This window comes from Jaculus jaculus, chromosome 7, assembly GCF_020740685.1.
Source record: "Jaculus jaculus isolate mJacJac1 chromosome 7, mJacJac1.mat.Y.cur, whole genome shotgun sequence".
In the NCBI taxonomy this organism is placed as follows: domain Eukaryota; kingdom Metazoa; phylum Chordata; class Mammalia; order Rodentia; family Dipodidae; genus Jaculus; species Jaculus jaculus.
This window is the reverse complement of record NC_059108.1, coordinates 36488981-36511179: the sequence shown is the minus strand read 5'-3', so window position 1 is coordinate 36511179 and position 22199 is coordinate 36488981. Positions and strand designations below refer to the sequence as shown.

Here is a 22199-nt window from a genome sequence, read left to right as displayed (position 1 = left end):
ATCCAAAACAGACTAGGTTCCAAATGGAACTCCAGCCATAAGAGTAACTAGGAGCTTTTTGACTTCAAGACTGTACAGAACAGAAAGGCTGATGAGAAGGAGGTTATGATAAAGGTCGATCATAGGCTGCGGTAGCAGGACATGGAGAGATCAAGCCAGAACTGAAACGGAAGCCAGCTCCCTACTGGCTAGTCCTCAGAGTGCTGGAAAGTGCCATGAAGGAGATGTTGGGGGATAAAAATCACCGTCAGTGTGAGCAAACAGTGAATTCTGCAAGCTACAAAATCAACGAGCCAGGCAAGAGGAATCGGCCAGTGCAATAGCAGCACACAGGCTATGGGGGTAAGCAACAACTCTCTGAGAATGAGGCCTGCTCAGTGGGAGGGAATTCCTGCCTGGCACTGAGAACCAAGTCAGAAGCCTATGGCTTAGAAAGCTGTAGACCTTAGAGAGAAGCTCCCACTGTTCTTTGGCTAAGAGGAGAGGTTATGCCCATCAAAAAGACTTCTAAAAATGTCTGTGTTTATCCCCTTTAATCCCATGCTCTTCTAACTCTTGGCTAGAGAGTCTGCTTTTTACAGATGACAGTGAATACCAGATAGACACAAGAGCCATTGGAATGACTAGAAAAGAAAGTCAACTGCCTAGCAAGCATACAAGAGCCATCTCTATCACATCTGCCTGGGCCTAGGAGACATTATAGAGGAAGTGGCAGATCAAATGTGAGAGCTGCTGTCACTGCTGGCCAGAGAACCTCCTCCAGGGAGATGGCGGTAGACACTGAGGAGCTGCAAAACCCATCAAAGCAGAAAAGCAGAGGTAGGGGCTGTCAAAAGCTCAACACTGAAGACTTGTAACGCTCCCGCCAAGACTCAGGGAGCATTTCAGAAGAGGAAGAGGAAAGAATGGAAGAGCCACAAATTGGGAATGTGTGCTCTGAGGTATTGCCTCCCTCACCCCAAAGACTAGTGCATTCATGACTCCACAGCAATTACCAATAACCCCACTGAGGAGGCCCCTTAGTGGAATAGGGGCAGAAGAGAAGGGACATAAAAGTATAGCCTAGTGGAAATAGGACCAACTTACACTATGTGCATACATTAAAGTTCTCTCTCTCTTTCATTATATATAATATATATATTATATATTATATATATAATATTATATATATATATGTGTGTGTGTGTGTGTGTGTGTGTGTGTATACATGTATATATATATATGCATATATATGTGTATATATATATATATGTATATATATATATACATATACATATTATGTATTGAGCAGTTCACAGAATCTACTACATAGTTGTTTTCAGTTTGTCAGTGTTGATTTTTTAAATATATTTTATTTATTTATTTAAGAGAGAGGAAGATGCAGAGAGAAAGATAGAGTGAGAGAGAATGGGCACGCCAGGGCCTGCAGCCACTGCAAACTCCAGATGCATGCACCACCTTGTGCATCTGGCTTGTGTGGGTCCTGGAGAGTCAAACCGGGGTCCTTTGGCTTTGCAGGCAGACGCCTTAGCTGCTAAGCCATCCCTCCAGCCCCCTACATAGTCTTAGTGATGCCTCAGTGAAAATGAAGACTAGTCAAAGTATTAAAACGTTTTCATTGTTAAACGTTTCACATTATTTACGTTTTTCAGATTTTTTTTCCTCAATAACCCCAAATCAGAACCATAAACATACATTATTTCACTATACTTGGGCTGGAGAGATGGCTTAGCAGTTAAGGTTCTTGCCTACAAACCCTAAGGACCCAGGTTTGATTCCCCAGAACCCACGGAAGCCAGATGCATAAGGTGGCACATGAGTCTGGAGTTCATTTGCAGTGGCTAGAGGCCCTGGCATGCCCATTCTCTCTCTCTCTCTCTCCTAAATAAATTAATAGTTTTTTTTTTTTTTTTTTTAAATAGCAATGCCCTTAACAGCTACTGGGATATGGAGGGCTATTTTCCCCTCAGTGGAACCACCTCAGAGTGTATTTTTTGCTTTACCCTCTACTCCCTCATAGCGTTTTTAATTCTTCAATGTTTCTGTGAAGAATGTAGGTCACCCATGCATCAAATTTTCTTCATTAAAAAGATAAAAACAGCCAGGCGTGGTGGTGCACGCCTTTAATCCCAGCACTCGGGAGGCAGAGGTAGGAGGATCGCCTTGAGTTCAAGGCCACCCTGAGACTACATAGTGAATTCCAGGTCAGTCTGAGCTAGACTGAGACCCTACGTCAACAAAACAAAATAAATTAATTAATTAATAAAAAACAAAGACAGCCTGGGAATGATAGAATGTTTGCCTAGCATGCACAAGGTCTTGGCTCCAATCAGCAGCAACAACAGGAAAGAATGAGAGACAAAGACCCTCACAAAGCTTAGGAGCTCTGGGTGAATACGTCAGAGGGGAAGCTGCCCGAGCAATGCAGCGCATCACCGCCCCCACCTTGTCTTCCCATCTCCATTTGAGTTCCAAGCTTGAACCCAAGTCTCTCTCTCTCTCTCGTTGGATCTTCTTGGTATGGCTTTAATAACATGCTATTTTAATATTACTAACTAAAAACCAAGGTAAGCTAGAAAGTGGAAATAGCACAGAAGTAGCCTCGTTTCCAAATTACATGAGTCTGGTCCTAAAAGAGTCAAGGTAAGAAAGATGTTTTAAGAATTTCAAACTTTGTGTTTTTCATTGTTGTGTTTTTTCAAAATAGGGTCTCACTTTCACTCTAGCCCAGGCTGACTTGGATCTCACACTGGCTTTGAGCTCATGGTAATCCTCCTACTTCTGCCTCCTGAGTGCTGGGATTAAAGGCGTGTGCCACCATGCCCAGCCAAGAATTTTAAACTTTTTTTAAAATAATTTTTTTAAGTTTTATTTATCTATTTGAGAGCAACAGACAGAGAAAGAGGCGGGGGGGGGGGGTGATGGGCGTGCCAGGGCCTCCAGCCACTGCAAATGAACTCCAGACACCTAGGTCCTTAGGCTTCACAGGCAAGCGCTTTACCACTAAACCAAGTCTCCAGCCCCAAGAATTTCAAACTTTATTGACACAGAAAAACATTGCCTGGCCCCAGGGGATAGACGTCATAGTCACCTATACTTCCTGTCTCACCGATACCAAATTTTCTACCTCAACCAAGAAGCATAGGGCTATTAGTTCACATCTTGATTATCAGAAAGGGACACCTGGTCCTTTAGAAAACACAAAAGACTTTTCTTTATGAAATATCAAAGCATCTTCCCATTCCAAATTCCAACACAGTGTCAGATGAAGTTTGTGGAAGCAATGAAGACTGAAGACTAGAGGAACAAGATTCCAGAGTAAAGACAACCCTTGGAGCTTCCTTCCCCTGGAAGCACTCATCAGTTTGGTGCGTGGGTTATCTCAGACTTAAACAGAAGGGAAATAAGTGACATTTCTATTGATCTTCTGAGGCCTGTGGGAACTCTTGGCCTATGCACCCAGTATAGCTTGTTTTTCCCACAACACATTGGCTGAGGGCTGGAGTTGTGCATAAGAGGCTGGACTGAGCTTCTCTAAGACAATATGAAATCTCTTGTCATCCTGTGGTCCTTAGGAGTCAAAGCGCTACTACAGAAAGGGTATTTCCCCAAGTACACAATCTCTCTCTCTCTCTCGCTCAATCTCCCCCCACCCTCTCTCTCTCTCTCTCTCTCTCTGAAGGTATTTGCCAGAATGTTAAACTGTAGGGGAATGACAAAAGTACATGAATTCTGTAATGGTTTAAATTAGATGTCTCCCGTAAGCTTATGTGTTTTGAATGTTTGGTCTTCAGCTGATGGCCATTTGGAAGGTGGAGCCCTGCTGGAGGAGGTGTGTTATTGGGAGCAGGCTTAGGGGTGCTATAGCCAGCTCCCTTTTTCTAGGGTGCAGCTCACTTTCCTGCTACTGTTTTCCACCTGCTGTGGCAGAGGTGATGTCAAACCTCTGCTCATGCCATGCTTTCCCTGCTATTATGAAGCTTCTTCTCAAGACTATAAGCCAAAATAAAAACTGTCCTCCAAGCAGCTGCTTTTGGTCAGGGGTTGTGCCCCAGAAACTAGAAGGGAACTGCAACAAGCCCCACATTTCTCTGATACCCATGAGCTCCAGTGCGGGCAGAATCTGCCATAGGTTGTGGGGACTTGAAGACACTGATCCAGTAGCCTGTCAACCACAGGACAACCACACATAGGGAACAGCAACAGACCAAATGTAAACCGAGTTTTAGGAAACGTGAAATCCAATTCCAATTCACTGCAATCTCTGGTCATACAACAACCCGTCTTTGTGACCCTTCTCTTCCCAAAGACTCTGGCTTCCTCTCCTTAGCCATCCAACTGGTCCCAGGGCAGCACCCTAGATGGTGCCCCCTCTGGCCCCTCTACTGCATCCACCCTATCTAGGGTCCTTCAGCCTTGAATTGGTCTAGTCACCATCCTCCACATTCTACCCAGTGAAGAACAGCTCATTGGCTCTCCCTGAGCCACATCCTCTAGCTATTAGGTTTTCTCTCTTTCCCCATCACTACAAAACTACTTAAAGGAGTTGTCCATACTGGCTATTTCCACATTGATGATTGATCTCTGGTTGTCAGCTTGACAGAATTTAGAATCACCATGGAAACAAATCTCTGGGAATGTCGGTGAGGGATTTTTCTAGAGTTGGTTAAAAGAGGTGGGAAGACCCACCCTAAGTGGGCAAATCTCTCCTGCAGCCTGGGGTCCCGGGCTGAAAAGTAAGTGAGCATTAGCATTCCTCTCTACTTTGTGACTGTGGGCGCTCCCTTCTCCATACTCCCGTCACCATGTCTTCTCTGCTGTGAGGGACTGTAATCTTGAACTGGGAGCTTAAATAAACCCTCCTTTCCTTAATTTACTTCTGGTCAGGTATTGGGTAAATGACCAATACATCCATCTTCTCTTTCACAGTCACTTGACCCCAATCCAGTCACAATCTCTTTGGAGAAATTGCTCTGCTCATCACCAGTGATTTCCAGTTGTCAAAGCTGAAGGAAGGATCTGAAATTCTTTCTGTCATTCCCTTCCCTGCATTGGAGACACACAGATGTACACACACACACACACACACACACAAGCTCACATATGTGCATCAGGCCTCTACCTCTGCTCAGCTCTGCTTCTCTGGTCCCTGTCTTCCTCTACATAAACTTGAATAACCAGGTTGTTGGCTGTCGTCCACATGTCACTAGACCCTGCCCACCGTCCCCAGGAATTCTTCACAGAATCCCTTAGTAGAAGTTCTAATATGACCAGCAAAACTTAATTTATAGTTTGATACTTTTGGCAGAACTGAAAGCTTGACCTTTACTTTGCCACCAACTGGAAAGACGACATTCCCACCTTCCCTTAGATCTCAGCAGAAGTCTGAGGCTCAACCCTATGCAATAACATAGAGGCAAAATGTTACGTGAGTCTTCTTCCTGGGACATTTTCTTGCTGGGGGTGGGGTGAGGTGTGGATGTGATGTCTGGAGCTCCTCCTACCATGAGCACAAGGGTCACACCCAAAAGCCCTGGGTCACTGATGACCACAGGGTCCCCACGCCAGCCCCAGACTGTTCATATCCAGGATCCTTTTATATGAGAAGTGCATGCCTGCTTATTTGTGCAAATATTTGGAGAGTCTGTGTTACTTGTATCTGTACCTGAACCACTGCATAGTTGTCTCTGACTAAGACACCCAGGATGCATGTTTGTTTTCAACGCACAAAGCAGCGTTATTCATAATAGCCAAAAGTAGATACAATGCAAATGTCCAAAAGCTCATAAATAAAAGGTGGTCTATTCTTGCAATGGAATATAATCTAGTCATAGAAAGGCAGAGGTTCTGCTGCATGGTAGCATATGCACAGATCTCAAAAAATATCCCCGTTGGGCATGCCTGGGCATGGTGGCACTTGCCCTTGGTCTCAGGCCTGGGAGGCTGACCTCGGAGGAGGCCACCCTGCAGCTAGAGAGTGAGTTCCAGATCAGCTAGAGTGAGACTCTGCTGGAAGAAAGAAACAAAGAAAGAGAGAGAGAGAGAGGAAAGAAACAAAGATTCTCCCCCCACCAAGATTGCATTGTTTATTTTTTTTAATATTTATTTATTTACTTGAGAAAGAGGCTGGTAGAGGAAGATTGGGCATTCCAGGGCCTCTAGCCACTGCAAGCAAACTCCAGACACATGTGCCATGTTGTGCATCTGGCTTTACATGGGTAGTGGGGAACTGAACTTGGGTCCATGGGTTTTACAGGCAAGCACCTTAACTGCTAAGCCATCTCTCTAGCCCCGATTCATTTTTTTTTTTTTTTTTAATTTTTTTGAGGTAGAGTCTCACTGTATCCCAGGCTGGCCTGGAACTCACTCTGTAGTCTCAGGCTGGCCTTAAACTCATAGCAATCCTCCTACCTCAGCCTCCCGAGTGCTGGGATTAGAGGCATGCGCTCCATGACCGGCAGGCATATATTTGGAATAGCCACACAATGGCTGAGTCCCATTCTTATACAGCCTGCTTGAGTATGGAAGGGAAAGACTCAGGCCCACGGACAGTCTGGGGGTGGGCAGATACTGCACAGCATGCACCTGGGTACATTTGTATTGCAAGTGACAGGCTACAGGAGGTGGGACTGACAGTATTGCGGCTGCAAGCCAGGTCCGCAGGTGCCCAGAGCCGATGGAAGTCAATGTTCTGCTAATAATTGAGGAAACACTGGTTATATGTTCAAGGAATCTGGCTAACTCATTCCCCTTGGCTACTTAGGGCTGTGATTTATAGGCAGTAGAGTCACTTAGGATAATAAAACCCCCAGGCCTGGTAGCAAGCATCTTAGATATTTAAGAAGAAAGGCACTCACTTAAACATCTCAATCGGCCTTTCTCCCATGAGTGATGTCCTGAGGAAACAGGCCTCAAATGTGTCTTCATCCTTCATACCTTCAAGAAGAAAGATGAGAAGAACTCAGAACGAAAACACCGTAACTGCTGCATTCATTTTAAATGTGTGACAAGTTGAGAGAGTCCTGGGACAAATTTCCAAGAACTACAACTCCCAGCAGACACAGCTCCACCATCCTTCCTTCTCTATAAAAGCTCTTAATTGATTGAGAAAATTCACCTTAAATATCAACTAATGTTTCAGGCCCAGCCTAAGTTATACAACCACAAGAACCTGTCCCAACAAAAGAACAGAAATGATGGGGGAGAGGGGATGAAAGGAGGGAGGAAGAAAACCAGTCAGTTTCAATGTGTCTATTCCATAATGGAATATGTGTCATTTTTAAAATTTTTGTTTATTTTCACTCATTTATTTATTTGAGAGTGACAGAGAGAGAAAGAGGCAGATATAGAATGGGTGCCCAGGGCCTCCAGCCACTGGAGATGAACTCCAGATGCATGTGCCCCCTTGTACATCTGGCTTACGTGGGTCCTGGAGAATTGAACCTGGGTCCTTCGGTTTTGCACGCAAACGCTTTAACCACTAACCCATCTCTCCAGCCCTCACTTGTTGTTAAATGGCTTATCTTCTACACAACTACTTCCAGCTGGGCTCTGGCCCTTCTGTTCAACTGCTTTTAAGAAAAGTCAATACCATCCTAAAAGTCTGAGCAACAGCATAATCTTTGTCTTCTGAGAAGCTGCATGCTGGCGGTGACTGTTCTGCAAAGCAGCCTCATTCCCCTGGGTCACAGCACAGCAGGCACACACTCTGCCACAAAGGCCACTCACTTAAAAGCAGGGAGGCAAGAAGGAAATCAGGGGCTGGAGAGATGGCTTAGCAGTTAAGCGCTTGCCTGTGAAGCCTAAGGACCCCGGTTCGAGGCTCGGTTCCCCAGGTCCCACGTTAGCCAGATGCACAAGGGGGCGCACGCGTCTGGAGTTCGTTTGCAGAGGCTAGAAGCCCTGGTGCGCCCATTCTCTCTCCCTCCATCTGGCTTTCTCTCTATGTCTGTCGCTCTCAAACAAATAAATAAAAAATGAACAAAAAAAAATTTAAAAAAAAAGAAAGAAGGAAATCAGGTTGTCCCCTGTGTTCAGGAAAAAAAAAAAAAAAGATCTGAAACAGAAAAGAAGAAAAATATGCCACCCATTCTCAGGTAGTAATGTGGGTTCCAGAAAGACCTTAGCTTATAGAAACATGAAACCTCTCTAGAAATAAAGCAAGACTGGTTGTGTTGTTAATTTTGTGTCAGCCTGCAGAGGCTAAACTGTACCCAGATAGCTGGTCACATGTGAGGGGTGGGCATGTCTGCAAGGATGTCTCTTGCATCGTAGATCGTTCATTGCCAGGCTGTCAGGCTGCCAAGCTGGAGAGATGACTTAGCAGTTATGACGCTTGCCTGAAAAGCCAAAGGACAAGGTTTGATTCCCCAGTGCCCACACAAGACAGATGCACAGGTTGGCACATGTTTGGAGCTGTTTGCAACAGCAGGAGGCTCTGGTGCACCTGCTTTCTCTCTCTTATTCTATCTGCTCTTTCTCTCTCTCTCTCCCTCTCTCAAATAAATAAACTTAAAAAAAAAAAAGAAAAGCTATTGGTTAGTAGTCATGCCCTGGCCAGTTGGCATCAATTATTCCAAAAGTGCCAGTTCAGCTTTCTAGATAGTCACTAGAGAAAACCACCTGGTGACCTCTGAGTCTGACACACGACAGCCTGGCTTCCTGGGCTGCTTGTTATGTATAGACAAAGGGATAATTTCCTGAGCAGGAGGCTGTGGGTCATGGGTCACAGCTCTGTTGACATGTATTCTCAGGCCACTGTCCATGTACGTATTCTACCTCTCATCTTTCAGAAAGGCAGCTGTCTCTTAGCAGCTGACCTCTAGCCAGCAAGGTGATCTCCAGCCTTTCTAGAGAGCTAATTCCATAAGCCACCTTGTCCAGAGGGCCTAAGGATATACCTGCTTCAGAGAATGCACCCACCCCCACACCACGACAGGGAGGGAGGAAGAGAAGGGTAGTGGTTATGGTAGCAATGAGCTCCAATGGGACAAGAGCTCTCGGTGGCTCTTACCCAGGCTCAGAGACCCACGTAGAGCTTGGATTTAACACTGTCGCTAATGCTCCACCCTGCCTCCCCTAAAGATTGTGCTTGAATATAAAATGCAGAAGTAGGCATCAGGATTTTTTTTTCAACTTTCCATGTGATTCTCCGATGCAGCCCAGATCGGCAGCTCCTGACCAAAATGAATAATAACCTGATAGACCCAGGGGGCAAACACTAAGCAATTAGTGACAATGAAATCAGGGCAGGTAGCCAGGAAGCCTCCAGTTGGTCTCTCTGTCCTGTGATGCTGAGCTTTAGAAATATTAAATGCAGCGTGAAACTAAACCGGAATAGCAAACAGGTAAAGGCCCTGGTGTGTGAGCCTTGCTACACCACAAAAGAAAGCAAGTCTCTGTGTGTCCCCCGTGGGTGAAGGGACATGGGAAAACACACAGCTGCTGTGGGGAGGCAAAATTCCACCTGAGCTGAGCAGCACCCTTCTTTTTGGTATTTAACCATCAAAAAATTGTATCCCAAGCCAGGCGTGGTGGCTCAAGCCTTTAATCCCAGGACTCAGGAGACAGAGGTAGGAGGATTGCCATGAGTTCAAGGCCACCCTGAGAATACAGAGTTAATTCCGGGTCAGCCAGAGCTAGAGTGAGACCCTACCTTGAAAAACAACAACAAAAGAAATTGTATCTGCTCTCTGGGCTGCCTGACCACTTGGGAACGTCCAGCTGTTGGTGAGGGAACTCTTTGAACTTTCTTTTCTCTCTTTTCTTTCCACCATTTTCCCAGGTCCTCCACATGGAATCTCTAGCCACATGGGTGTCTTTCCTTGGCTCTGCACTTCCCTAAATAAATACAATAATTTAATTAAAAATTGTGTCCCCTCCTTTCAAAAAGCCAGTTTATCATAACATCTTTCTCACATATTTTATGTGATGCATATTTTCAACATCTGTCAGCTCATGCATTTCTCACAAGGAATAAAAGTCAGAATAATTGAATTTTGGCCACATAAAATCTAAACCCCTCCCCCGGAAAAAAACCTCACACCCCCTCCACATACTTAGTATGTACTGTTTATTTCTAGTCATTTCTCAATTTCCAAATGTACCAGTTTAAGAGCTCGATGCAACACTACCCCCTGGTGGAAATCAACAGAAAAAAAGTCCACATTTAACTACAGAATGTTAATAGATCACCCAAAACATGGTTGTCTTTGCACTCCCCGCCATGTGTTCCTTTCCAAGAAAAGCACATCAAAACCTCAACAGTGAAGCCCAAACTATGCTGGAAACTTCCTCTTCCTCCATTTTCATAGTTAACCCCACACAGCCCCAGTGATGGCCCAGATAGAATTTACTATCACCAAGCGCAAATGAGACCCTCCAAAAATTAATATTATTTTTCCCAAAGCTTGCTCATCTCAATGAATAACACCTCCGCTCCTAATCGCCCAAACCAAAATTCCTCCTGATTACTCACCATGAACATGGACATATTAAAGGCTCTGTATAGACCTGAATCAGGAAACCAGGTTCAAATATTTAACCCAGTAAGTCCCTCTTCCTTCTTCCCCAGTACTTTCTTTTAATTGGTTCTTTTTTATTTTATTTTTTGTTGTTGTTTATTTTTATTTATTTATTTGAGAGCAACAGACAGAGAAAGAGGCAGAGGTGGGGGGGGGAAGGAGAGTGGGCACGCCAGGGCTTCCAACCACTGCAAACGAATTCCAGATGCGTGTGCCCCCTTGTGCATCTGGCTAACGTGGGTCCTGGGGAACCGAGCCTTGAACTGGGGTCCTTAGGCTTCACAGGCAAGCGCTTAACCGCTAAGCCATCTCTCCAGCCATTACTTTATTTTTATCTGTTTATATATTAAGCAAGCAGAGAGATACAAACAAAGGGAGAGGGAGAGAGAAAGAGAGAGGAAGCAAATGAGAATAGGCATACCAGGGCCTCTAGGCACTGTAAACAAAAAAAAACTCCAGATACATGTGCCACTTTGTGCATCTGGCTGTACATGGGTACTGGGGCATCAAACCCAAGTCGTTAGGCTTTACAGGAAAGGGCCCTAAACACTGAGCAATTTCTCCAGCCCCTCCCCAATACTTTTTATTCTTTTTTCATTTTAGAGACAGCAAGAGAGAGAGAGAGAATAGAAAATTGGTGTGCCAGGGCCTCAGCCACTGCAATGGAATTCCAGACACTTGTCCCACGTAGTGGGTATGTGCGACCTTGTGCTTTCATCACCTTTGTGCGTCTGGCTTATGTGGGATCTGTAAAGTCGAACATGGGTCCTTAGTCTTCGCAAGCAAGTGCCTTAGCCACTAAGCCATCTCTCCAGCCCCTCAATACTTTTTCGACAGCATGAATTTTGTTTTGTTTTTTTTTCATTCAAAATGATTGTACCATCTCAATTAGCAAATTCGTCTATACTATTCAATTTTCAAAAATGCTTGGGTGAGTTCAACCCATGCAACATACATGGGGCATTGAAATATGCAACTCTGGTGACTGTGGTGAGTAACTTGACTGTCAACCTCACTAGGTGGAGAAGAGCCCAGGAGATGAGCAGAGCACCCCTCTGGGGCTGCCTGGGAGGGTGTGCTCAGAGACAGGGCTGTCAGTGCTCTGACCTGATGCATGAGCTGCTCCATTATGGATGCAAGATTCGAGAACACTCCAGGGAGGTGGGGGAATGGCTAGGGGAGGTGGGTCATGGTTGGAGGGAGCAGATCACTGGTGGATGAGCCATGGAAGGTGGGGTCTGGTTGGAGGAGGTAGGGCACTGACGGGGGGTGCAGGTTCTTGGAGGCTAGGGTCCTGGCCCCTTCTGCTACAGCTTCGCTCTGCTTCCTGACTGCCAGGAGTGGAACAATTCTGCTTGGCCAAGGCCCTCTTCACCATGCTGGAGTGAAATTTCTGAAATCATGGGCAAAAGAGACGTTCCTCCCTTAAGTTGTTTCTGTTAGGTATCTGGTTGCAGCAACAATAAAACTAATAGCTACCGAACCGATGCCGCATCCAGGGACCACTTCCCTTCCATCCTCCACCATCATGACTAGCTGAGGGAGAAAAAGGCTGTCACCAGGACGAGCAGTTTTGCCTTCAATTAAATAAAAGTCTGCAGCGTAGGTTCACCATGTGGTCTTTATTTTATTTATTTATTTAAAGAAGACAGTAAGGAAGAATAAGAGAGAGGAAATGGGTGCGCCAAGACCTCCAGCCGCTGCAAACTAACACCAGATGCCCGTGCCACCTTGTGAATCTGGCTTTACATGAGTGCTAGGGAACTGACCCTGGGCCTTCAGACTTTGCTACCAAGCAAGCCTTTAACCACTGAGCTATCTCTCCAACCCCACCATGTAATATTATTTACAGGCATCATCATACTTACTCGGCTCCATAGCCTAAAAGAATCATGTATATTTCTATAATGGGAAGGGTGTCAAGTGTTTTCATACATTATCTCCTCTTGTGGATATATAACTCAACGATATCAAAATTTCTGTAGCTTCTATCGTTCATATAAATTAGCATATATTCTTAGATTCTTACCCTATGTAACAAGCATATTTTATAACAGGTTTATTATTTTTATTATTTATAATTAACAACTTCCATAATTGTAAACACTATCCCATGGAAATTCCCTCCCTCACTTTCCCCTTTGAAACTCCACTCTCCATCATCTCCTCCCCTTCTCCATCAGTCTCTCTTTTATTTTGATGTCATCATCTTTTCCTCCTGTTATGATGGTCTTGTGTAGGTAGTGTCAGGCACTGTGAGGTCATCGATACCCAGGCTATTTTGTGTCTGGAGGAACACATTGAAGAAGTCCTACCCTTCCTTTGGCTCTTACATTCTTTCCACCACCTCTTCCACAATGGACCCTGAGCCTTGGAAGGTGTGATCGAGATACCGCAGTGCTGAGCACTCCTCAGTCACTTCTTTTTAGCACCATGGTGTCTTCTGAGTGATCCTAGGGTCACTGCCATCTGAAAAGAGAAGGTTTTCTAACCAAAAGTGAGAGTAGCATTAATATAAGGGTATGAACATTAAGAGAAGTGCTTACTTGGCAGTTTGATAAGCATAGTATATACATTTAGCCAGACAGCAGCAGTTACACTCCTAGGGTTCATGACTACCCCTATTGTAGGTTTTCAGCATCAGGGATGTATTCCCTCCCATAGGGCAGGACTCCAGTCAGATTAGAGGGCAGTTGGTTTCCCCTGTAACAGATGCACCACTATTGAACCCATTGGCTCATTTGGCCTGGTTGACCACATATAAGGCTTGCAGTGTCCACTGTGGAGTATCTTCACTGGTGATTTCTCTCTCCCATTGAGCTGCATACAGTGTGGCTTTTTCCAGCTTTCTGTCAGCTGGTCTACACGGAGGAGGTTTTCAGCTCAGCTCCAGCAGGATTTCTCAGTGACTTTGCAGCCCAAGTATATGGAATCTTCAGCAATAGAATCTTACCATCTATTCCTGATGGGAAACCAAGGGCCTTGGCAATGGCCTGTAATGTTTTGGGGACATCAGGGACCTCTCTGGCCAACAACTCACTGGAAGGTATCCCAGCCCTGGCACTGAAATTTTTCTAGTAACAATCTATGGCTCCTGAGTATTCAATTGTCCAAAAAAGTAGGTTTCCATATGATTTATTTATATCCTTTTAGATTTTGATTAGCCCTCCCTTCACCTTTCCTTACTCAGTCTCTTCCCCTGACCTCGCTTAGGCTTCTTCACTCCTATTAATTTGTTCTACTTATTTATATACAATACCATCCTATTAAGTCCCCCCCCCCGACTCCCTTTCAAGCTTACTGGCCTCTGCTACTGAATAACAGTTCTATTTTAAACAAAAAATGGAGTTTTGTATCCTATGCCATTAGTAGTAAACTGCCTAAATCTCTTAATTCATGTTGTATAATTCTAATTTGAAAACAAAGAATACCTAAATAAAATTTCATGCACTGGAAAGGGAAAGTTAATCTAAACCTTAGATTGTGCTTTGATTAATAGTCTCTGGGGGCGGGCTGGAGAGATGGCTTAGAAGTTAAGGCGCTTGCCTGCAAAGTCAAAGGACCCAGGTTCGATTCCCCAGGACCCACATAAGCCAGAAACACAAGGTGTCACATGTATCTGGAGTTTATTGGCACATGCATCTGGAGTTCATTTGCAGTGGCCAGAGGCCCTGGCATGCCCACTCTCTCTCTCTCTCTAACAAATAAAATAAAAGTTAAAAAAAATAGTTTCTGGGGTTGTTGGTGTCATTGGATGGTCCTACAGCTTTGACGTGGTAGCCGAGGCCCTGAGATCCTGGATACATTCATTCACCAGCCTAGTGGCCTCCATGGCAGAGCCCCAGTGCACCGAGATGCCCCCACTCCCATGACCATAGTTGTGGACCACAAATAGCCTCTGGCCCCCTCGGGACACGATCTCTTTCTGCAGGCACACGCCTAGCCTGCTGGGCCTCAAGCCCACTTTCTCCTTGATGGCGTAGGCTCTGCGAAGGGAAGGCTCCAGCGTACAACATCGGGAAAAGATGCCTCTGCTGATCTCGGCATCTGGGGACAGATTCCAGTCTCCTTTTTGCTTAGTTCCCCCCAGAGTCACATAGGAGGCACCGGGGTAAATATACGTCAGCCCACTCACATCACGGATAAAATGCTTCAGCCAGGGGGCCTGCACTTGAAGCACTTGACCTCTTACAGGGGAGACCATGGAGTCTCCAGCAAGCTGCTGGCTTCCCAGGCCTGAGCAGTTGACCACAATGTCGAAGGAGGGCTGAAGCTCCCATAGGTCTTCTATTCGCCTGGTGAGCAGCAGGTTCCCAGTTCCTCTTACCCTGGAAAGGAGAGACTGGAGTGAGTCTTGGGAACCAGCTGCTCATCACTTCCAGGAAGTGAAGGACAGGAACACAAGGACAAAAACAGGGCCTCAAGAACATCCAGGGCAAACTCAAACCATGGACGGACTGCCTCACTTCTCTGGAACCTGGAGATGCCTACTGTTGGCCCTCTATGAAAAACTATTTTAACAATCCAAGTTGGGTGTGGTGGCACACTCCTTTAATCCCAGCACTGGGGAGGCAGGGGTAGGAGGATTGCTGTGAGTTCGAGGCCACCCTGAGACTACAGAGTGAATTCCAGGTCAGCCTGAGCTAGAGTGAGGCCCTACCTCGAAAAACAAACAAATAAATAAAAACCACATCCAAAACAAAGAAAACTATCTGTCTTGCTATTGTGACATTTTTCAGAGTTCCCATGTCATTACAGATCCAAAATAAAAACCAAATCGAGGGGCTAGAGATATGGCTTAGCGGTTAAAGTGCTTGCCTGCAAAGCCTATGGACCTAAGTTCCACTCCCTAGTTCCCACATATAGTCAGATGTATAAAGAAGTGCATGCATCTGGAGTTCATTTGCAGTGGCTAGAGACCCTGTCGTGCCCAGTCTCTTTCCCTCTCATTCTCTCTCTCTCTCTGCTTGTAAAAATAAGTAAATATAGTAGCAGAGGCCAGTAAGTTAAAAAGGAGACATAAAGGGAAGAGAAAGGAAGGGAGAAGGGTACTTAATAGGTTGGTATTGTATATATGTAAGTACAATGATTGTGATGGGGAGGTAATATGATGGAGAATGGAATTTCAAAGGGGAAAGTGTGTGGGGGGGATTACCATGGGATATTTTTTTATAATCATGGAAAATGCTAATAAAAATTTTTAAAAATTTAAAAAAATAAATAAATATAAAAATAAGTAAGTAAATAAATATTTTGGAAAAAATATTGATATGTTACTTTAAATAGCTGAACACTTCTGGTTTAAACATTAAGAGCATGGACGTTTTGTTGCCACATACGGTTGGCGCTTGCATATCCTCTGTATGAGTGAGTTCTCTGTAGGGTGATGGTTAGAACAGAGGACACACACACACATATCTATGGAGATGTCTGCACAAATGCAAGTAAACACACAAGGGGAGCTGGAGAGAGAAGTCAGCAGTGAAAGTGCTTGCCTGTGAAGACGAAAGACCCAAGTTTGATTCTCCAGTACCCACATAAAGCCAGATGTACGGAGCAGTACATGCATCTGGAGCTCATTAGCAGCAGCTAGAGGTCCTGACATGCCCATTCTCTCTCTCTCTCACTCTTTCTCTCATCTTTCCTTGCAAAAAAATAAATAAAACATTTTTTAAAAAATACATAGGTGATGATTTAGACAGTTACTCATTTGGACCAAGTATATCAATAATGAGAGAAGTGGCTTAGCCAGATCCTGTAATCACTTTTGAACTGTGGGAAAATACATAAAAAAAGAAATTCATCATTCTGACTATTAATTTTTTAAATTTATTTGCAAACAGAGAATGGGCACTCCAGGGGCTGTTGAAGTTGCAAATGAACTCCAGATGCATGTGCCATTTTGTGCATCTGGCTTTACATGGGTACTAGGGAGTCAAACCCTGGCCATCAGGCTTTGCAAGCAAGCATGTTTAACTGCTGAGTCATCTCCCCAGCCCCCATCCTGACCATGACATTGAGCACACACTGCTGCATAATCATCACCATGATCCATCCCTACAATTATTTTTGTCTTGAGGAATGGAAACTCTTGAAGCCATTAAAAAAATAATCTTGTCAACTTAATCTTAAATCCCTGTAATCCTATAATCTTATTCATAGGTCACTTGTAGATTACAGGGGATTTCATGTAAGAGATTCTTAGCAGTTCAGACATTGTTCAGAGAGATAAAAATGGCATGAAGCACAGAGGCCCTCGAGGCTGACAAAGAACTGGGAGATGGCAGAGCTAGCTGACAGAATAAAGTTCTGAACATATAGAAATGTACATATGTACACACACACACACACACACACACACACACACACACACACAGTCAGCTCTGTCTCTCTCAAGAACTCTGACAAATCCGGGGTGGCACCACACCGGCCCCTCTCTCCACGACTGCTGGGGTTCAGGCACATTCTAGGGAGAATCTGGGAAGGGTGACACCCGAAATGGAAGACAGTGCTGCTATCCTCCTGTCTCTGAGAGACCCAGGCCGACTTGCTAGCAGCTCTGAGCACACCTTCCTTCAAGGCTAGATAAGCAGATGTTTCATGAGTAAGAAAACATAAGAAAAGATAGAAACTTCTGGATGTAGCATAAAGATGTGTCTAGAGGGTTGTAAATGATGACACAATGTCACTGCTACTTTTAAGTTAGCAAGGAGAGGCTTGTTTTAAGAGACTGACATTCAGCAGGGAATGAGGGCACACGCCTTTAATCCCATCATTTGGATGCAGAGGTAGGAGGATCACTGTGAGTTCAAGGCCAGCCTGGGATTAAAGAGTGAGTTCCAAGTTAACCTGGGCTAGAGTAAGATCCTGCCTCATAAAAGGAAAGGAAGAAAGGAAGGGAGGAAGGGAGGTGGGAGGGAGGGAAGGAAAGGAAGAGAGAGAGATTGGCATGCTATCTCCGCTCCCTAGCTTGAAAGATTAGCTGCAGGCACTGGCCTTCTGATGATGGCTCTCAGTTCTGGAAAATACCACAAGTCGAGCAGAGTTGAAGATACCAACATCGCTGTTCCCTGACCTCACAGACCCTGACCCCAACAACCCAGCTTCCTCATCAGTAAGGTAACAAACAGCATTTTATGTTAATGAGCGAGAGAACAAGGGAAAGTGACTGAATGGGTGTGACAGGGCCTTAGCCACTGCAAATGAACTCCAGACACATGCACCATCTATGTGCAGGCGCCACCTCATCCATCTGGCTTACGTAGGTTCTGGGGACTTGAACCTGGGTCCCTAGGCTTCATAGGCAAGTGCCTTAAGCACTAAGCCATCTCTCCAGCCCACATTTTGTGTGTGTGTGTGTGTGTGTGTGTTAAAGTGGGCTTGCAACTTCTCTGCAGCTGAGGGAAAGGTAGCTGCTGTCCAGGTCCCCCACCCCCTCAATGGCCATACTCTTCCTTCTATAGAAACAGACCTGTTTGAAGACTGGCTGGAGACCTCTAGATTTGACTTGTGTATTAAACATTAAATCTTTGCAGTCGGCCTGACTGTGCCCTGTACTAGGCTAGCCAACCCAAAGGTTGCCTCATTTTCTAAAGGATTTAACTTTGCAGTCCACATCCCACTCAACCCATGAGGCTGTTTCAGCACCAGTGCACCAAACAACAGAACAGACATCCAGGCACTGATGTTTTCACCCTGTGCACCCTCGCTTGTTATCCAGAAAAGCAGTGGAATGTTCTGGCATGGCCCCAGAAAACACAAATAGAAGAATCTGGCAAACATCCACACTTTAGGGCTACCAAGAACCAAGAAAATCATTAGTGTTGCTAAACATGGTTCAAAGAGAGAATGAGGCCAAAGCTTTTTTTTAAAAAAAAAAAAAAAAAAAGTAAAACAGCTCATAGATACAAATATTTAATATATTATGGGGGTATAGCTCAGTGGTAGAGAATTTGACTGCAAATATTTAATATACCAGATTTTAGAGGTGCAAGTTCTCAGTTCTCTCAGAAGCTGAGGTTCTGTTTATAAGATGTACATTAATGGATGAGTGGTTTAAAAGGTAAAATAATTCTCTAAATCTCCTTTTATCCTGACACTAGCATAGAAAGAAGAGCAGGCTTGGGGCTGGCAAGATGATGGCAGTTAAGGTGCATGCCTGCAAAGCCAAAGGACCCAGGTTCAATTCCCCAGAACCCACGTAAAGCCAGATGCACAAGGTAATGCATGCATCTGGAGTTTGTTTGCAATGGCCCATTCTCTCTCTCATCTGCCTCTTTGTCTCTCTCACTCTCTAATAAAAGAAAAAGAAAAATACTAAAATTTTGTTTAAAAAAAGAAAGAAGAGTAGGCTGGAGTTTTGTGGTGGTGCACGCTTTTAATCCCAGCACTGGGGAGGCAGAGGTAGGAAGATTGCCATGAGTTCAAGGCCACGCTGAGACTACCGAGTGAATTCCAGGTTCGCCTGGGCTACAGCAAGACCCTACCTCGAAAAACCAAAAAAGTAAAAAATATAAATAAATAGATAAATAAACACCAAGAAAAGACTGCTAGGAAGTGGGGGAAGAGGAAGTCTACCCTTCACCATTCGTATGACCTTGTCAAGTTACTTAACTTTCCAAGCATCAATGGGCACTCCAGGGCCTCCAGTCACTGCAAATGAACTCGAGGCATGTGCTCCTTTGTGCATCTGGCTTTTCATGGGTACTAGGGAACCAAACCTGGGTCATTAGGCTTTGCAGGCAAGTGCTTTGACTGCTAAGCCATCCCTTCAGCCCAGGAAAGCCTTATTGTAAGAAAAAAACAGGGAGAGGGGCTAAATGCTTGTCATATTACTACAAAATACAAGGCTGCCTATGATATATAAATATACCTGCCCTCTACATCTACATATTACTTATATTTAACTAAGTATGACTTTTTGAATCTTTAAAAGCTTCAAGTTGACCATTATTTGCACATATCTTGGTTTTATTTTTCCTTTGTTTAATATTTCATTTATTTATCTGTGAGGAGAAAAAGATAGTATGGACATGCTAGGGCCTCCTGCCACTGTAAACAAACTCTAGACACATGCACCACTTTGTGCATCTGGCTTTAGTGGGTCCTGGAGAATTGAACAGGGGTTGACAGGCTTTGCAAGCAAGTACTTTTAACTGCTGGACCATCTCCCCAGCCCAGGTTTCGTTAGACTCTGCTAGTATTTGAACATTATGTTCTGTGCTCAGCCATTCTAATTAGAATTTGGAATCGTTTTCCTAATTCAGGGAAATAGGAGAACTTACCAGCCTTGGGATTCAAACAAATTTCTTGAATTCTCTGAACTTGTTTCCTTAACTATAATCTAGGGATAAGAGTGCCTGACTCAAAATGTTGTCAAACCTATGTAAGAATTCAATAAATGCGAATGTTCTTCTTTTCTATTTCAACGGCCCTGCTTGAAGCTATGAGAGAAATCCAAGCTGTCACTGGAGACTATATAAGAGACCATAACAATGCACAGCCCACATTCCCCAATGAGGAGGGTCCCTTCGGAGGCGGGGGACGACAGGAAGGAGGATAATGAGGATGCTAACATGGCTGTATATACGCTGTGTACATAACTAATAAAAAAGGAAAAAAGAAGAAACTAAAAAGAGAGAGAGACCATAACATCAGGGGAGGTCCTGCCAGGCATGTCATGTCCCCCCTGGGTCTTGTATTCCCAGGAAGAGACCTGCTGCATGAGCCCAGGGCACCCTATCTTAAGCCATTATAAGGTGAGCTGGGGGGGGGGAGGGTGCTCACTCATTACACAGCCCCATGGCACAGGAGGAAACTGGATGGAGAGGCCAGATGTGAACTTAGATGGCCAAGTACCTAAAAAGTTATGTTAATATCCCCATGAGGTTTCTATTCTGGAAGTTTATGGGGACATGATTTGGGAGATGAAACACTTGATAACTGTCCCCTGGGAGTTTCCTGCCACTGCACAGGACCTCATGCTAGAGACAGAACCCATCACTGCCCCAATCTCTGAGGAAATGAGAGCTCCATTGACTAAACAATCCAGCTTCATGTCCTGCAGCAATCATCCTAAAATGTGAAAGTACCCCTTTCTTTGACAAGCCTAATGCTCATCCATGCGCTGGATTGCATCTGTCTGACTGTTAGACCCAGAAGATGGTGACCTTCAGGGCTTTTCCTTCAACCTACTGGAAGCTTCTTCAAGGAGGGAGGTTGAGTTGATTATCTCCCTCAGAAGGACAGGGCTCCACTGAATCATTCTTCACATGTACTTCACATCTCCCACCTCCCAGCCCCACCCCAAACCCCGCACCCCAGGCAGAATGACACAGGGCCAAAGAAACGCTGGGGGCCACTACACAGGAAGGAGGGGCTCTGCTGTGGAAATGCAGGTGTGGCGGCCCTGGGGACAGACAGGGGGCATCAGGGACCTCTGGGCCTTCGAATGGCAAGACAGGACAGGAGGGAGGGTGCAACCCAGCCGAGAGGCCCAGTTAAGCCAGCGAAGCCAACCTACCATGCCCAGGCCTGGCACCCACTTGCGGATGCTCACACTCTTAATTCTTTTTGGAAATTAATAAATGTGAGCGGAGGGAACATAAAAAAGAAAAAGCTTTTCTGTTAACTTAAAATTTGAGTGGTTTTAGGGCTGGAGAAATGGCTCAGCACTTAAGATGCTCACATGCAAAGCCCAAGGACCCGGGTTTGAATCCCCAGGACCCACATAAAGCCATATGTACAAGGCGGCACATGCATCTGAAGTTCTTTTTCAGTGGTTCGAGGCCCTAGCACACCCATTCTCTCTCTCAAAAAAATAAATAAATAAATAAATTATTTCTAAAAATTTGAGTGGTTTCTAAGCTGATTGGCATTCCTTTGGGGCAGACGATACCTTATTTTTAGACTATTATCCTAACAGGCTTTGTGTTGTTGCACAGCAATAAAGTGAAAACTGCCGCGAAGGATCTAAGGCTGCTCTGGACAGAAGGTCAAGGCCTTTGTGAGTGACTTCGCTGCCGACCAGCTGCAGTGGAAGCCTTTGTGACTCTGCCACAGGAAGGAGGGTGGTGCTGTGCCTGTGCCCAGCTGGCATCCCAGGCGCCCGCTTGTCCTCGCTGACAGATGAAGGCATCAATTCTCAGATCTGAGGAGGCCTGAGTCACAGCAGGGCTGCCCGAGCTGGGATCCCAACCTGGGGGGACCTCTTCCCCCACCTCCGCTTAGAGCCAGCTCTCTGACTCTGATTACTGAGGTGGGATCTCTATCCTAAAACCAGTGAGAATGAGGAAAACGGTATTTTCTGTGTGGAAACGGATTGGAAAGGAGCCATGCTGAAGATGAAGAGGGCCAGGACCAAGATCGAGGACCTGAGTCACTGATGAGAAGGGCAGAACTGGCTCCATGAGATGTTTTATGTAAAGACTTTACAAAGGCTGGAAAGATGGCTCAGTGGCTAAGATGCTAGCCTGAAAAGCTTAACGACCTGTGTTTGATTCCCCAGCACCCATGTAAAGAGCCCATTCTCTCTATATATCTGCTTCTATCTCTCACACTCTCTCTCTCAAATAAATGTTCTGTTTCTTTTTAAAGGCTTCATTAGAGGAAGCAGTGCTGGGATCTGGATGTGTTGTGTGCACTTAGTCATTATTAAACATGACTCCTTGTTTTCAA

The 22199-nt window shown here is 45.0% G+C and overlaps 1 protein-coding gene across 1 annotated transcript in view; it reads right to left on the bottom strand.

Annotated features, from left to right (window-relative positions):
• Window positions 1-13622: 13622 nt before the first annotated feature.
• The window catches only part of Ddo (D-aspartate oxidase), a 31075-nt gene continuing 22498 nt past the window's right edge, over window positions 13623-22199 (bottom strand). The window contains exon 5 of the mRNA XM_004660631.2: window positions 13623-14851. Coding sequence (XP_004660688.2) covers window positions 14284-14851 — 568 coding nt within the window. The 3' untranslated portion in view covers window positions 13623-14283. The remainder of the gene's footprint in view (window positions 14852-22199) is intronic.